Here is an 18,370-nt window from a genome sequence, read left to right as displayed (position 1 = left end):
TAAACCTAACCCTAAACCTAACCCTTAACCTAACCCTAAACCTAACCCTTAACCTAACGCTAAACCTAACCTTAACGCTTAACGTAACCCTAAACCTAACCCTAACCCTTAACCTAACCCTTACCTTTATGTGAATCAGCTTGCTTTAATTTTATTTTAATTTCAATTTAATTTATTTTTATTTTTTTTCGTCGCGCTGCTGCTGATGTCAGGTACGCGCTTTCGTCGAGCGCGGTTTTGTCTACCGTGGTTTTGACGGGTCACGCTTCTGTCTTTCTTATGAGTTCTCATTCTCTCTGAATTTCAAATAAATTAACATATGATATAAGTAAAGTATTTCTGTGGTACACACTGCAATGTAAACAGTAGATGGGAAGGAAGGAAGGAAGGAAGGAAGGAAGGAAGGAAGGAAGGAAGGAAGGAAGGAAGGAAGGAAGGAAGGCTGTCCAGTCAAGATTTAAATCTAAACTGGAGATCATCCATGCTAATTAATTGCATTTTTGGAAGAGCTGGAGAGTGTCTTTCCTTTTTTTTTAGACAAAAATGATTTCCAAGTTGTTATCTCCCCCACAGAGTTTATCATGTTCCAGATCAATTCCCTTCCGTGCACCAATTGTTATTATTTGAATATTAAGTCTGAGAAAGCAGTAAACACAATTTAATTACATATTGTCATACAGCAAGAAAAGATTGTCCAAATTACAGACAATACAGAATTGAATGGTTATAACTACCACATTAGACACAGACGCAAAATTAAAACTGATTCTGATGTCAGAAGCAGGCAGTAAATGACAAGCAATTTAAACAGAGACAAATGCTAAGTTCTTCACTTAGGAAAAACAAATCAAATGCACGTGAATAAACAGAGGGGATCTGGCTTGGTAATAATACAATGCATGTAAAAGAGATCTTAAAATGGTGACTGATCAAGGAACTGAATACGAGTCAGTGATGTGGCTTCAGAAAGACCATAAAATATAATTTCTGATTCATGGAAAGTAATAATTTCTCTTCGTTCTGCTAGTCAGATGGTCAGAGCACTTGTGTGAAGTTCTGGATACCACACTTAAAGAAGCATTCAGATGAATAATATTCCAAAAAGGGAACCAGCCTAAGAATCCCCTGAAAGAAGAGCCCTGCAGGATCAGGCCAATTGCCAATCTAATCTAGCATTTGGTGTCCTACCATGACAAACTAAGACATTGGGAAAAGTCGCAATGAAATAACGCTCCTCCATTTCTGTATGCCAGCAACTGGCCTGCAAGCCATGGGATTCCAGAGGAAATCAAGTCATCAGGACTAGAAATCACTGATAATCTCAGTTCCTATGGATTTGTACAGATCAATGTTAAAATCATATTTGATGCCAGTAAATGTATGCATTACATAAAGAATCGGAGCCCTTCGTTCCTTGTGAATCTTTTTGCATTTTGTTTTAGATGGTTATATTGCAAGCAGGGAGGGAAAAAAATATTTCAATGTTTTGTTTGTATACATATTCCTTTATCGCACTTCCTCCTTTCTTACCTTTACCCCAAGATAAATAAGCCCAGATGTCAGTCAGGCCCAGATATCAATCTTGTCAATCAAGCATATGCATCTTTAAGCTGTTTTACACACACACACACGCACACTCACACGCACATGCACACCTTTATGCCAGCTTTTTGACTCCTGGCAACTGCGTGGGAAAGTCCCTGCAGTTTTCTGAGCAAGATTTTTCAAAACTGGTTGCCATTGTCTCCTTCCTAGGGCTGAGAGAAAGTGTCTGGGGCAAGGACAGCCAGCTGATTTTGTGCCTAGGGTAGAATTAGAATTAATTTCTAGCCTGATGCTTTAGCCACTATACCAATCTGTCTCTCTCAAAACTTAGTTGCTGCATTTGCACAAAGAATTCTTGGTTAGTTTTAAATGTGTGTGTGTGTGTGTGTGTGTGTGTGTGTGTGTGTGTGTGTGTAATGAAACTAATCGGTTAATTGATTTATGGTTCAATACCCAGAAAATTTGTTCAGTAAAAGTTGTAACGCATCTTGTTTAAATATATTGTAGATGCTAGGCATTGTAGATTCTCTTTGACAGGACTCAAATCAATGTCCTCTGGGCAAGAACACTGAAAAAAGTCTCCATAGTTGTATCACTGAGCTCCTATTTATAGCATTTCAATCCATGGGGAAGTTCCACATTACTGCATGGCTGGACATAACAAGCAGCAATGGGAGTATTGCAAAGATAGATCAAATAGTTATTTGATCAGGGTCTTTGGCAAAGATTTAGAAAAACATGAAATCAGACCAACAGCAGGGAAAAAACCCTAATATTTTTAGCAAATATATGAATGCAAAATATATGAATGCAAAAAAATATTTCAATGTTTTGTTTGTATACATATTCCTTTATCGCACTTCCTCCTTTCTTACCTTTTCCCCAAGATAAATAAGCCCAGATGTCAATCTTGTCAATCAATCATTTTAGGCCTCCTACCTTCAATAAGTAGCAACACTAAGTACACTACACACATAATTATGCTTTTAAGAGTCACTTAAGAGATGCAAACAATGAATTGCTTGGAGGACAAAAAAGGGTGGAGCAGATGTGCCATCCCAGGTTTTTGAAGGATGAAATAAAAGAAATAAGTTCTTTAAACCCAAGCAAGGATCATCCTTAGACTCATTAACTATCTACACACTTGACAGGCAGAGGTTTTGCTGTGGTTCGGACCAGCAAAAGTAACATTAATCATACTTCTATTTGATGCTTATTTAGATGCTGCCTGGTGCTAAATTAAGTGAGAAGGGGAAAAGGAAAGAGCCCCCATGATAAACATGGGAGGCAAGAAGGAGAACAAAACATCCTTCCTCCTGTTTTGTTCCCTTCCATCCCTTCCCATTCACTACACAAAGAGCCCTTTGAGTCATCTTTATCAGTCATTATCCCGGGGTGGCTTTTTCTCACTGTGTGTCTCTCCACTGAGACATGTTCCTGTGGATGGAAGTCCTTATGCTAGCAAGTGTCACCTGGTGAACAGTCCTTTCAAACAGATCTTTGGGGTGGAGAGGCTGCAGGCGCCTATTTGCAATTATATTTACCAGGCTATAAAGAAGGTGGAATACAGATGCTCTTCAAAAGCTGTCTTGTGAGGAAAAGGCAAACAAAGAAACACTTGAGCTTTTCAGATCAGGAGGGCCAGCCACCTCCATAACCTGCTGAAATGGTAGAGGGAGGCGTCTTCCTGCGAGGAGATTATAGGGTGGTTACAAATTCATCAAAGTGGAGATGCAGGAAAAAGAATAATACTCTTTCATTGCTCAGGCAGAGAAGCTAAGAGCTGAGGCTTAGAAATGAGCTATAAAAGGTGCTTATTTTGAACCCTCCAGAGAGAATAAGGCATAAATTATTAAAAATGTGGAATAATAAAGGCAAGACAATGAACTTGGAGGACATTTCCCTCAGGTAATGAGAATGGTTTAAGAAGGATAAAGAACGGCACTGATTCTGGCATAAATTCATTGGCTGCATTTCAATCACAGTCCTTAAACAGGAGAGTTAAAAGTCAAATAGATAACTCATGTAATAAACGAAGCTTGGTTGATATTAATCTTAATTTCTGTGCGTTTTAGGATGGTTTGTTTATGGTTCAATATTACATACAAATGTAGAACATGGATTAATTCAATAAAAATCTTAGGTGTGTTCTGTAAACCCAGCCATTCTTTATTTTGAGAAGGACATAATCCACTTCTATGGTATTTTGGGGAAAAGCTTTTTCCCCGTACTGGCTCTAAAAATAAAATAAAGAAGAGAGGAAGACAATGGATATCAGAGGTGATCTGTGCAAAAGTGAAATGGTGTGAGCCTGAAAATAGCATCAGGGTAAGTTTGCCCCTCTGGTCTGTCTATTTTTCCTGCAGAAAGAGGAATGGTGAAAAAAGAAACGGTAATGAAATTGGAGGGCTGGGAATTCAGTTTCTGATCCCTTTTACATAAATGTCATTATTGACACACGTGAAAAAAATGTTAGAGTATAGATTGTATTGTGATAGGTACCATCTTGTCTGTTTTGGCAGTCCCTCCCCATGAATGCTGGTGTTGATAGCCGTGGCACGACAAAACCGCGCTCGACTAAGCCGTGCCCGATTAAACCGCATCGCTGACGTCATCAACAGACGTCGAGCGTGCTTTAGTTGAACGCGGTTTTGTGGTGGAACCATAGCCGTGAAGAAATAACTTCTTTAGTATGTCCTGAAATTGCCATTATTCAGTTTCACTTAGATGATCCAAAAATAATACACCAAGAGGCTATTTTACCTAGGCTATTCCACTCTTGCAAGAAAGAGATAATTGTTCACAGGATGATTGAAAAAATATAACTGTGACCGAAATACACAGAAGAAGAAGAAACACAGGTATTATCACTCAGCCATTACCTTTTCTGCATCGCCCTATATTGGCAGCAGTTTCACACACACAAACACACACACGCACACCAATATATGGAAGATATATATATCTTCCATCAGTTTGTTTTGTTTTTGTTGAGTAGTTGATTTTTTTGTAGTTTTTCATAAAAATTTTCTTAGATAGATAGTATTTTTATATTTCTTTCTGTAAACCTGTTAAGTACTTTAAAAAAAACAGCTTTTAAAACACCATTTGCTTTGTGCCTTCTGTTTCAGATGAAGGGAATGGACCTAATTCTTTCTGCTTACAAAGTACATGTTGTACTCACAATGCAGTGCAATAAAATGTTGTTGCTTTGTTGTTTTGTTTAAAATATATTCCAAACTTTTTTTCCTAGCACCACAAATGCGGAGTCTTGTCTTTTTGCAAATCAACCAAGTATTGATCCATTGGTCAAGACAGAAATTGACTGACCCTCTTGTTGCCCAAGCCTGATGTATGGGCCAAGGGTGAGTTCCTGCCAGTTCTAACCTCTTCTGTAGAAGAGGTTCCATAAATCTACAGTGCTGTTTAGAACCGGTTCCAGCTCCCTCCCCCTGCCCATCTGCACATCATCAAGATGAAGAGCGAGAGGAGGAATTCTGGGAGTTGAAGTCCACAAGTCTTAAAGCTGTCAAATTTGAACACCTCTAGGTTTTTTTCCCTAAAGGGTTAGGGGTGCAAGGGTCTTGTAACTTGACAGCTTTAAGACTTGTGTGCTTCAAATGCCAGAGTTTATGAGCCAACATTTTGGTTGCTAAGCAAGAGCATTGTTAAGTGAGTTTCACCACATTTGACAAGCTGGCGATGCCCACCCAGTCACATGGCTGGCAAGCCACTCCCACAAAGCAGGCCACACCCACAGAAGAGGTTCTAAAAAAAATTGAAACCCACCACTGGTATGGGCTGAGAGAGACTGGTCCAAAGTTACCCAGGCAGCTTTCATGCCAAAAACTGGCCTGAACTCATAGTCTCCTGGTTTCTAGCCTGGTGCCTTAACCACTAAGCAAAACTGTCTCTAGTAAAGCTGTCAACATTGCTTTGTGGCTAAAGGGCCTGATTCATTGTCATTATTTTTCTGATCTTCTTGTCCAGGGCTTTTAGTTCTATTTGACTCCAGTTGGCTATTCCATCTAATGATTGGAATTGTCCAGGTGTTAACAGTATTTCCTCCCCTGGGTCTGGATTTTTTGTTCTTCACTTTCATGATATATTGACTTTTAGTCTGTCTTCTTGACTTTAACGTGCTTCATGTTGTCAGCTTCAAGGATGCTCAAATATTTGTAACAATCTTCTTGATCCAGAAACAAGATATTATTTCCCTAGAGCATCTTGATACAGTCAATGTTCATTATTTCCCCGCCTGTCGATGGTAAGGGTGGCACACTTGTCCAAACTCTATGGTAGTATTTTGGCTATAAATCTGGGCAGTGTTGAGCAGTGATTCTATTTCAGATGGTGTTTTTGTATACAACTTCAGATCATTCATGTAAAAAAGGTGGGGTAGTCTGACAGATATTTGATAGCCATATTATTACTATATACACAGCAATGTGAAATCACAACTACCAGTTCTTTAGCTACAGTTGGACCTACTTGGTTGTTACTTCCTGTTGCAAAGGAATGGAAGGGAGATAGAACAATATCCACCACATCATCTAGACCAGTGTTTTTCAACCACTGTGCCGCGGCACACTAGTGTGCCGTGACATAGTGTAAGGTGTGCCGTGGGAAAAATTATTATATATAGTCAATATAGGCACAGAGTTAAAAAAATTTAACATTTTCTAATGGTGGTGTGCCTCGTGATTTTTTTCATGAAAAAAGTGTGCCTTTGCACAAAAAAGGTTGAAAAACACTGATCTAGACCTGCAGTCACCAGCTGGTGGTCTGTGAGAAAATTTTGGTAGTCCGCAGAAAAACTATTGTCATTTTTTTTTACATAAAAGTTTTATTTTCCATTTTCATAGCATATAATCACATGTATACTATTACATAGTCTATATCAACTTGTATTATTAAGTACTTACATCAATTCATCTTACCATCAACTGCCAAGGAAGGAAAAAAAAGAAAAACCCAGTTATTGGCTCTTCTGCTCTCCATACACCATATTTATACCTTATCCGACACTTTCTTCCCCTTCTCTCCTCCCCCTTTCTACGTTCTGTCTTCCCTCCATCATTTTCTACTCTACTTCCCCTTCCTTTCTCCTTCTACTCTCTCCCCTTACCACTCCTCCTTATACACCTCATCTTCCCCCTTCACCCTCTCTCGTATCCCTCTCTTCCTATCTTTCTTCTCTCCTCTGCTTCCCACTCTTCCTCTAATTCACTTGGTGTATTTCAGCTTCTGAGCAAAATCCCTTTTGTGTTGATGGTATTTATAATTCCATTTCAATATACATAAAAAAAGAAAAAATAGCAGTATACATGTACAATCATCCAACATCCCTCCTCCAACTTAGTAAATATCCCCTGCGTATTGTCTTTTTTTTTATATTGCACTAAATACTATTTATGTTTTTTTAAAAATTCGTATTAGTGGTCAGCGGGATTTAAAATTATGAATTTAGTGGTCCCTGAGGTCCGAAAGGTTAGTGATCCCTGGTCTGGACCACCTGCAGCCCTCCAAGTATTTCTTGAATTACACGGGGGAGTTATAAGAGTTTGAGCAGCCTCACTCACCCAAGTAAGCAGGACCCCCGCCCACTGAGGCAAGCCACTCCCAACCTTTAGGTCTTCCCGTTCTCCTCTAGGAACTGCAGGGACCCCCCCGCAAAACCAGGGGAACTTGCAGAGGGGCAGGTTATTTCTCCTGCTAACTCGGCTTTCCGTCGAGCCTTAATTCTTTGGGGTGACCGCCAAGCAGACTATCTTCGGCAATGAACCTTTTTCTTCTGTCGGCCGCTTGCGGCAGCGTCCTCGGGAGCCAATCAAAGCCGCTCTTGGCGCCGCTCTTCCTTAAGTTCAGCCGTGGGAGCCTCTTAGAAAAAGTCCAGGATGCTGCGCTTGGGCGGACTATGCCAAGAGTCCCGCAGGCTCGGCGCATCCTGGAAGATGCGCTTCTCCGCTCATTGCGCCCGCAAGCCTAACTCTGGCGATTGCGGTGGCGGCGGCTGCAGTAGCGAGCAGGGAGGCACCAGAAGCAAGCGGGGAAAGCGGCTTTCGCTGACCGTGTCTTGAACCGGGAGGGCAGGCTCCCTGAAGGGGAGGGCAGGCTTCCCGTCTCTTCTTTGGGCAGCCGGCTGCCTTAGCGGCGGGACTACTAGACGCACCGTGCATCTCTTCCACTAAGAAGAGATTGAGATTCCCGGTTGTCGAAGGAGGAAGGAGCTGCCTGGCCGGTCCTGCTCCGATTTCAGAGACGATCTCAGTTGCTGAAACTGAGGATCTCGCAGCCGCGCGTCGCTTGGAAGCAGGGCTGCTCCGGTGTGGAGCTAGCCCTCTGCTGCCCCTGCGTATGGCTGCGGAGCCCCTGCCTTCCGACGCCTCCTGGGGCAGCTGGATGGACGAGCCCACCGTAGCCCCGCAGAGTGACCCCATCAGCACCAAGCCTAAGAAAGCAGCAGGTGCCTTCCAGCTCGGGACGCAGTCCTGGATCTTTAACCACAGCGGAGAGGAGACCTCGCCCCCATTTCTGACCGATGCTTGGCTGGTGCCGCTCTTTTACGCCCTCATCATGTTGCTAGGTCTGGTGGGGAACGGCCTGGTCATCTATGTCATCAGCAAGCATCGCCAGATGCGCACAGCCACAAACTTCTACATTGGTGAGTGAGTCCCATGCCCCCACTCAGCAGTAGCAGACCTCACCTAGCTGGTTGCAAGGCGGGCAGAGTCAGCTAACATACTTCCTTCGATATATTGTCAAATGAGGGGCAAAAAAGAATCTTGTAGCACTTCTGTTGCAGCTTCTGCCTTAGCTGGGATCTAGAACCTTAGAACCTGATAGGGTTTTAGATCTAGGTTCTCACTCTGTCCAGTCAACTTCCATCAAGACTATTTAAACAAACAATTAAGGCCTACAAATTGCCACTGATAACACCAGTTGCTTGTAACGTTACAATCAACTGTGTACAGTGAAGTTCCTACCTAATGCATTAAATTTATGTGAAATATTGGAAACAGGAGCTATAGTGCTTGACACTTGCTCTGAGTTGTAGAGAGAGTGTTTTTAAATATTAGCTTTGATTACATTTAATCATTTCACAGAAAAATGGTTAAAATACTTCCTTTAAAAAAAAATAAAAACACATCCTTACTGCATTTCCAGATTACACTGATGTGTTGCTCTTTAAGTTCCTCAGTAGTTGCTAGGTAAAAATCCACAGTGTGTTGTAACTTTAAACGTAGGTAGGTAGGTAGATAGGTAGATTTTACCAATCAGAAAGTAATGCAAACCAGTATATTCCTCAATGCATTTTTCAAGTGTTTTCAAGATGTGGTTGCTACAACACTGGAGGCTTTTAAGAAGAGACTGGACAGCCTTTTGTCCAGCATGGCTTGAGCAGGGAGGTGGACTAGAAGACCTCTAAATTCCTGTCCAACTGTTATTCTGTATTCTGACTATATTAAGATGATAGCCATTCCAAAGCTATTTACAATACGTTCAGATAAGCTGGGTTAAAAAATATTATTGTTCCCAAGCTCTGGCACATTCATATGACACACCTAATTCATAAGATATTGGGAAACTTGTGCTACAACTCCCAGCTCTCATCATTATGTAGCCACAATAGCTGGGGCTGATGGGAATAGAAATTCAATGTTTCACAGAGAGCCATAAGTTCCTCACTCTTGGTTTAGTCTATTGTAGCTCACAAAGCTGGGCAACCATATGCATCAGAAGAAGTGAGGTAGTCTGTATCGTATCCCTAGTAGTTGATCTGGCATTATTATGCATGCCATTCTATGTAAATAATTTCACATTATGAAAAAGGAATGCATACTTAGTCTAGACAAAAGCTGTATGCTCCCTCTTTCAGAGTTAATCTCAGTCCACTTTCCATCCCTATTAGAACCTTGGTACACATAATTTTCCCCTTTTGTGTAATCATTCTCTGAAATTAGGACTTGAATCCAGATGATTTTCATCAAATATTCTCTGTTCTAACCTAAGTGTGGCATTGCATTAAATACGATGACACTTGTAGGCGTTGGTACCGCCATACGGTATTTTGGGTTCCTCATCCACAGCTCACTTAAAGTATAATCTATTAGTCCTTCAGTGGGTAAAAAATTACAAATTACAAATTTTGCTGCCATACTGCTGCCCACTCTTGGAAGCTGCTAAGTGTTTCTGCCTTCATTTACTGCGAAAAGGGAAACTTAAGGAACAGGATTGACTGAATCACCCCAATTTTGCTTCTTCTACTCTGAATAAATATTTCAACCAATGGGAAATGAGACCAGTCATTCTGGGTTGAGGGCTGAATCTGGGAATCAGGTGAGCTTTAAGAGGTTTAGTTGTCTGTCAAAAGTCACTCCCGATTTTGCATGAGCTGTGGCAGCCAATTGTAGGATGAGAAGAAATGGTAAGAGAAAGTCAAAGAGCTGATTACCATTCTTCTCCTGCCATTTGTCCCCGTTTGGGGATCAGGTGGCAGGGGAAGGTGGGATCTGATTCTTAACCCACTAGGTCTCCAGCCCCAGAGATCAGCTTTGTGAGATAAGTGATCTGGCAGCAGGGGTGGGTTCTTGCCAGTTCTAACCTCTTCTATAGAAGAGGTTCTACAAATCTACCATGCCGTTTAGAACCAATTCCAGCTCCGTCCCCCTGCCAATCCGCACCACGCTTGCCTCGCCTGCCGCTCACTGATTGGCTGGCTCTCCAATTGCCCCGCCTGCTCTAAGAGTCCTATCTAAACCTTAAAGTCTTAAAGCTGTCAAGTTTGAACATCCCTGGGTTTTTTTTCTAAAGGGTTAGGGGTGCAAGGGTTTTGTAACTTGACAGCTTTAAGACTTGCACGCTTCAATGCCAGAGTTCCTGAGCCAACATGACTGGAGGAGAAATTCTGGAAGTTGAAGTCCACAAGTCTTAAAGCTGTCAAGTTTGAACATCCCTGGGGTTTTTTTTTCTAAAGAGTTAGGGGTGCAAGGGTCTTGTAACTTGACAGCTTTAAGACTCATGTGCTTCAAATGCCAGTTTCTGAGCCAACATTTTGGTTGCCATGCCCACCTTGTCACATGGCTGGCAAGCCACTCCCACAAAGCAGGCCACACCTACAGAAGAGGTTCTAAAAATTTTTGAAACCTACTACTGGTATGGGCTGAGAGAGACTGGTCCAAAGTTACCTAAGCAGCTTTCCAAAGACTGGCCTAGAACTCATAGTCTCCTGGTTTCTGAGCCAACATGTTGCTAAGCAAGAGCATTGTTAAGTGAATTTCACCACATTTGACAAGTTGGCCACGCCCACCCAGTCACATAACTGCCAAGCCACTCCCACTCAATCACATGGCTGGCAAGCCACTCCCACCCTGTCACATGGCTGGCAAGCCACTCCCACCCAGTCACATGGCCAGAAAGCCATGACACACCTACAGAAGTCGTTCTAAAGTTTTTTGAAATCCACCACTGTCTGGTGCAAGAGCCATTTCCCTCTTCTTCTCCTTCCATCCTCTCAGAGTGGGTAATCCATACTCCAAAGCAGCCTGAAAGCAGGTGATTGGATAAGGAGACATATGCCATGAAGCAGCAGAAAAAGAACACTCTTTCTATGCTCTTTCTCCTTCCAATCCCTTGGACACTGACTACTCAAGCTGATCCAAATGGGGGTTTGAATGAGAAAGATTTGAACTTTCTCATTGCTCAAAGCTGAATAGCTATAGGTCTATATCAATTGACTGGAAGTGATGGAATGATATTTCCCATATCAACTGGTAGTCTAGAGATGTAGTGCTGATCCCACCCACTTGGGGTCCCCTGGATCATACCATCAACCAAATACCAGTAGTTGGCGAAGCACACCATGTCTCACTCAGAGGAAAAACTGCCATGACCAGCTATGTACTTAAAGGGGAAAAGCAAATATCTTAACCCCAGAACTTCTAAAATGACTTTAAACCACCTTAGGCATGTATTGATAAGGAGATGAAAATAAAATGCAAGAAATAGACAAAGATAAATAAATGTTAAAAGCAAACTTTCTAGGCTGGATATTCAGCAAGAATACTTAATCAGATGCCCCTTTCTTCTGGAATATTAAGGCACTGATGATTCCAAAATGTGGGCTGAAGTGCTGCATTTCAAAATCCGGTGGAGAACATGAACCAACAACGATAGAAGTCAGGAGGAGGGACATATGGGTTAGTGTGATCTCTACAGCACTTTTTCTCTTGAGGCCCAGACAAATAGGAATCCATTGTGTTAGACCAGTGGTTTCCAACCTTTTTTGGCCATGCCCCACCTAAGCATCTCTGAAATCCGGATGCCCCCACCCCGCGTGACATATAATTCTAAAGTGAACTCTACCCACGTGGAGGAAACCTAAAGCCTGGTTCAAATTGCCCCCATTAAAAATCAAATTGCCTATGTGTGGGGCGGGGGCTCCATATTGGGAACCCACTGTGTTAGACAGAACTTTAAGACTTGGATCAGGGAAGCTGGTCGACATTACTTGTCTCAGCTAACCTTATGCCAAAGCTGATCTCAACTTTGTGTCTTTCACTGCAAGTTTGTCTACCTTCGTCTTCTTGTGCCATATCTGTCATCGGACATTGGCAATCATGTTGGACATGCTATTTTTATCAATAGTTGCACAAAAAAGTGCTGTTGAGTTTTGTCCAAATCAGTCCCTTAGATTTTGAAGCCATGATGTTCTTCTTCTGCCTGGACCTTGCTTGCTTTCAATCTTTTCCTGGAGGATTAAGTGAAGTATGGTGTATTTTTCTAAGTGTTGCATCACATGTCCAAAATATTCTAACTTGATGATCAGTTTTGATGATGTACCCTTTGCTTATCACGTCCTCATTTCTGATTTTTCAACCCAGCTTATACTAAACAGCCATCTGTAAATCCACATTTCAAAAGCATCCAGTCTCTTATTTGTGTCTTTCACAGCAAATTTGGCTACCACTGACATCATATTCTTAGTGTGCTGTGTTCCTTTCACTGCCACTCTCTATCCCTTGCCCAGCTGGGTGTTTGGCGACTTTATGTGCAAATTTGTCAACTATTTACAGCAGGTGAGCTTGAATTATCTATATTATAATGTTATTATCTACCTTATCTATAATTTTATTTTAATCTCCAACGTGTAAAATTGACGATATGAAGTGCATAAATTTTAATTTAATTTCTGTGTATGGTGCCAAGAACATAGGTATATGCTAGGACAGGCAACCTGCAGAGTGTTTATATTTTCCCAACACCCTTCCTAAGATATTATAGATCTGCAGGGACTATAAACTATTCACCCTGAATGCAAATAGTGCTGTTCTCACTTTAAAGAGGAAAAGGAGATGCACAAGCAGCTGAAAGGTGAATTTAGATTTCGGTGTCTTCACCACATGCTTTGTCTTCTCACCAGGTGACTGTCCAGGCCACCTGCATTACTCTGATGGCTATGAGTGTGGACCGCTGCTATGCTACACTGTACCCACTGCAGTCATTGCGTTATCGAACTCCTCAGGTAGCCATGTCCATCAGCTTTGCTATTTGGATTGGTAAGTGGGGGGGGGGGGTTGTCTGCAAAATCTATGAGCACTTATACCTCTGGAAAAAGAGGAGGCTATTAGCTTGAGGTGGAAGGGGGACCAAACCCATGTTTGACACATCCAGACTCTCTGGGATTAGTATAATAATGATAATCTCTGGAGTTGCTTATTTAATTAAGAAGTGAGGTTAGAAGAAAAGGAAATGTAAAAAGTGTTACTATTACTTTGAAGTACGTGTGTGTGCGCGCGCACGTGTGTGTGTGTGTGTGTGTGCGTGTGTGTGTGCGTGTGTGTGTGTGTGTAAAATAAGCAGCATGAATAAAAATCAAGATGAGTCAAATATCCTAACTTTTGAAGCCATTATTTCACTTCAAATGACTAATCTTCCAGTCTCATTGCAAGTTGGACCGCATATAAGTTTAATAAATCATCATCTTTTGACATCAGAATCTAAGACTTACCTTTTACTGACCTATCCACCTAATTTTCTGTAAATCAGCGGTCTCCAAGCCTTTCAGTTCATCAACCCCTTCATGAAGTTTCAGATGTTTTAATCAATCCTCAATCCTCAAAAGAGCCAAGGTGGCACAGTGGTTAAATGCAGCACTGCAGGCTACTGCTACATCAGCAGTTCAGCGGTTCAAATCTCACCGGCTCAGGGTTGACTCAGCCTTCCATCCTTCCGAGGTGGGTAAAATGAGGACCCAGATTGTTGGGGGCAATATGCTGACTCTCTGTAAACCGCTTAGAGAGGGCTGAAAGCCCTATGAAGCGGTATATAAGTCTACTGCTATTTTACTATATGAAAATAATTTAATAAATATTACTTTAACTAATAGTACTGTGTGTAAGCTTAAAATAATCTTTGATAACCATTATCTTTAGATTGTTTAAACTTCAAGTGGTTTGACTGTCATGGCAAAGATAAACATTTGATGGATTTTTGAACATGGTCATGTTTCAGTTTCCTCTCTTTTCATCCTTCAGTCTCTGGGCTAGGTTTATAAATGCTTTGAACACCATTTTCAAAAATATTCTCCATTACCTCTATTATATATGAGAGCCAATGTGGTGTAGTGGTTAAGGCACCAGGCTAGGAACCAGGCGACTATGAGTTCTAGGCCTACTTAGCCAGCAGGTGACCTCCAGCCAGTCACGTTCTCTGAACACTAGGAAGAATCATGACAAACTATTTTTTAAATCTTGCCAAGAAAACTGCAAGGACTAATTTTTATTGCTATTAGTAAATCAGCAACCATATTCACCCACATATCTAAGCATCCATCCATCCATCCCATCCACTGTTCCAAGATATAGGATCATTATCCTAGTTTTTCTCAAGTCTCTGTAGAGCTTGTTTTCTAAATTCAAGGATTTAGAGTTCTCATCCAAAGATTGTGAGTTCTGTCTCTATGACCTCCAGGTTCCTTCATTCTCTCCTTGCCCATGGCTATCTATCATCGTACTGAAAATGGCTACTGGTATGGTCTACGTACCTACTGCATTGAAGCTTTCACAAGCAAGAGCCAGGAGCGCAGCTTTATCCTCTACACTTTCCTGGGTGTTTATCTATTGCCACTTCTCACTATTTGCTTCTGCTACACCGTCATGCTCAAGCGCATTGGACGTCCTGTGGTTGAACCAGTAGACCATAATTACCAGGTAAGATAATAGAAAGAAATCGTACTTCGGTTGTTAGATATATATATATTTATAGCTCCTGCAGTATCCTGTATGTGCATAAACAAAGTCCCAGTTCAGGTAATTTAAACAAATGTTAAAAAGAAAAAAGAAATCTGAGAGAAAAGTTGAAAACCTGTTCTCTCCCATACATTGTTTAATGTCACCAGAATAAATTTCATGCCGTTGCCAATATGTGTACTAAGTTTTGGAGAGAGTCGAAATCATTTTCTTCAATCATGCAACATATTTTGCTAATTAAGCTACTTTGCACGTAATTAACCTTAAGGTTAACTAGAAGCCTGATAAATCATAAACAGGTTTGCTGTGACTCATAAATGCCTAATAAATCATACCTTCATTTATAATAACTAATATATTAATTTTAATTAAGAATAAAATAATATTTAATCAAATATAACCCCATTGGTTAAAGAACTTTGACTGGTGTGGTCTAGGAAGGGAGTTTTCCCTGCTGTTGTCCCCACCTTATGGAACAGCTTGCCCCAGTGGCCGGTCCACACTCTCCTGGCCTTCTAGAAGAACATTAAAATCTAGCTCTACCAAATGGCCAGAGGATCTAAGAGGTTCATGCAACCCTGTGGGTGGTTGGTGGATTGAAGGTGCTCCATCTGCCTTTTAACTTCGCTGTTGTTAAAAATGTTTGGTTTAATATGGTTTTTAATTATGTTTTTAACTATGGCTTTTATATTATTTTACTGTTTTGTTTGTTAATACCCAGAGTCATGCAAGTATGATGGGCAGGATTGATATTTGATAAACAAACAATTTTTTTCTTATTTCATTTCATCATCAATTTAAAATACCTGGCAAAACAGACATATTTTTGTATGTTCCTAAATTGCTGAAATCTTATCTGAAAATATATAAGTTCTGTGGACTTGGCATGCAATATTTGGGTTCATCAATTTTCATTTTGTCTTCTTCAGCTGTTTATATAATGTCTTTCACCAAAAGATTGAATTCCTATGTGTTCTGAATTCTCAAATTTTCTATCGGTAATGGAGTGTTAGATAAGCTCCCCGTTGGGAGAGCGAGTACGTTCAGCGAAGCGTTGTGAGAGTTGTGTTGGAGAACACACAAACCAGCATACAGAGACACTGCAGTTTAAATAGGCTTTTACTTTCATGGGAAATAGAGGTATCAGAGTCCATCAAACAGTCCAAGTCATACACGGATAAGACAGTCAGTCATCAATGTCTTTCAGTTAAGGGATAATCCAAATAACATAGTCCAGTAACATATAATCAGTTCGATACACAAAGTTTGCTAGCAGTTGCAAAACGTACAATAGCACACGGCACTCAGATCAGATCAGCCCAGCATCTAACGAAACAAGAGAGAGAGCTAGCAGTCATTCTGGCTCTCTCTTATCGCTGATTGAGGAAAACAGCACCCAATCACATTTTACAGTATGTTTTAAAGAAACAGGTAAAAAATTGTTACATGATTTATATATTGCCAACCCAACCGTTAGAATTATATTCCTAACATGGAGCACAAAAAAATTAAGGTATGCTTAGTTTGTTTTATTCCCAATCATTTTTACCCAATAATTAAATTAAATTATTAAATTAAATTTTAAATTACTCAGTTGATCTCCCTTCCCTTAAAGGTCTCTACACCTGTGGGAAAATTCAGGAAGAAAAAAATGTAATGAGTGGGAAAATGGAAGAAAAAGTGAATATAAGATGATAAGTAAAGGAACTGTCAATGTAAGGATAAGCAAATAATATCCCCCCCCTCCCCCCTAAAAAAACCATAGCCAGATTGGTTACTGGTTAAAAGTTCTGGATTATAAATCAGGAGACCATGAATCCTAGTCCTGCTCTAGAATCGCAAAATCCAGATGGGTGGGTCTGGATCAGCCCTAGAAGAAGATACTAGCAAGCCACTTCCAAACACTTTGTAAAGTGCCAGAAATCTGGGCAGAGATATCCAGCATGCGCAGAGTATCAAAATAGCTATAAAAGGCCTGCTGAGTCCCTTGCATTTCCCTGAGATTCCATCATTTACCTTTCTTTGAAAAATACCTCTCCAAAGGTACACATTCTGAAAATTTGGGATATTTTATATTATGTATTTATACAATTTGTATGCCACCCACCTCACGCTGCAAAGTGACTCTGGGCAGCTTACAATTAAAATAATAAATATTAAAATGACTGTCTAAAATTGCCATTGTCTTCCTCCTGAATCTGAAACAAGTACCTACATCTTTTTTCCCCCCTGTGAAACTAGGCAATTAGCCTGGCTGTTCAACTGGCACACTCTCCATAAATACTGTTCATGTGTGTTTTCTGTTCATTTCCAGCAAGTGCAACATCTCTCTGAGCGCTCAGCTGCCATGCGAGCTAAGATTTCCAAGATGGTTGTAGTGATCGTACTTCTTTTTGCCATTTGCTGGGGTCCTATCCAGTTCTACCTGCTTTTTCAGGGCTTCTATCTCCATTTCCAGGCGAACTATGAAACCTATAAGATTAAGACGTGGGCTAACTGCATGTCATATGCTAACTCTTCCCTCAACCCTATTGTTTATGCTTTCATGGGAGACAGTTTCCGCAAATCCTTCAAGAAGGCGTTCCCCTTCCTCTTCCGCCAGCGTATACGGGACAATGGCATGCATTCAGGCTCCCATAACGCAGAGATGAAATTTATAACGGAAGAGACCTAGCTTCTGGTGTGAGGAGAACTTGGCTGGCTTCCTTCCAGAGAAAGGATATTCCCACTGATATGTTAAAAGTGAGGTGGTTACTGACTCAGCCATATATGAAAGGTAATTTCCTCCGTACCACCTACACGAAGAAGAATTTTCTGCATTCTAGGCTAAGTAAATTCCATAAGGATAAGAATTAGGGATTCCATATTATTCATTGTGAATTTCAATTTAAAAGGCTTCAGGAATCACTGCTGTATTAGGTTTCAATGCTGGCAGAAGCTTGCCTACTGTTTTGTGTTCATAGTCATCTTTGAAATACAGGTCCTGTACAGCATGGATTCATCCATTCTCTGGCTATAAAATGTAAAAATAAAATTTTTGAAACCGATTTTTTTCCTTGAGGTTTATTGAGATTCAAAGGTTTGTTTTTTTAAAAAAAAATAGCAGTTTAAAATGATAATAAAACAACAGATTAAGATCATTCAAAAGACACATCCTTGATCCAATGGCAGTTAAGATGCATCCCTGTTTAACCAACCCACACAGTGTTAATATTTAATATCTATTAGTGACATAATGTTATTATTTTCTATTTTTAACCACTAATCCAAACAGCCAAAACAAACTATCCCATGCGAAAAGATGATGGCCTGATTCAACCAACATGCTAACATTTGACTAGGTTCCCTAAGTAGACTAAACTCAGGTTTCCCCATCTTATCTCAGTCTGGAACACAGATGGGACAGATTCTTGGGTTGTAAGAGCAAATATACACCTGGCTGCTATCACAGAAGCATTTGCCCACATAATATTTCACTGATATTGCTTGAAATATTTGTTATATGGCCTCCTTGCAGACATGAGTTTTCTCTCTCTAAAACTGTGTTAGACCTGTGTTTAAAAAACAGGGGAGTT

At 40.7% G+C, this 18,370-nt stretch overlaps 1 protein-coding gene across 1 annotated transcript; it reads left to right on the top strand.

The window, feature by feature from the left end:
* Positions 1 to 7,902: 7,902 nt before the first annotated feature.
* On the top strand, positions 7,903 to 17,843 carry LOC106556384 (G protein-coupled receptor 54). Its single transcript, XM_014075379.2, has 5 exons — positions 7,903 to 8,209; positions 12,499 to 12,623; positions 12,968 to 13,103; positions 14,518 to 14,756; positions 17,110 to 17,843. Exons 1-5 carry the CDS (start codon positions 7,903 to 7,905, stop codon positions 17,467 to 17,469), a joined length of 1,167 nt encoding a protein of 388 aa, XP_013930854.2. The 3' UTR covers positions 17,470 to 17,843.
* Positions 17,844 to 18,370: the final 527 nt, after the last annotated feature.

Source organism: Thamnophis sirtalis, unplaced genomic scaffold, assembly GCF_051295495.1.
Source record: "Thamnophis sirtalis isolate CommonGarterSnake01/CBP01778 unplaced genomic scaffold, rThaSir2_p1.2 scaffold_3, whole genome shotgun sequence".
NCBI lineage: Eukaryota > Metazoa > Chordata > Lepidosauria > Squamata > Natricidae > Thamnophis > Thamnophis sirtalis.
The sequence above is the reverse complement of the archived record's forward strand: the minus strand, read 5'-3'. Positions and strand labels throughout refer to the sequence as shown.

Coding starts and splice junctions, on each gene's coding strand:
- LOC106556384 (XM_014075379.2), top strand. CDS start 7,903: ATGGCTGCGGAGCCCCTGCCTTCCGACGCCTCCTGGGGCAGCTGGATG. Junction 12,624..12,967: donor TTGTCAACTATTTACAGCAG/GTGAGCTTGAAT, acceptor TCTTCTCACCAG/GTGACTGTCCAGGCCACCTG. Junction 14,757..17,109: donor CAGTAGACCATAATTACCAG/GTAAGATAATAG, acceptor GTTCATTTCCAG/CAAGTGCAACATCTCTCTGA.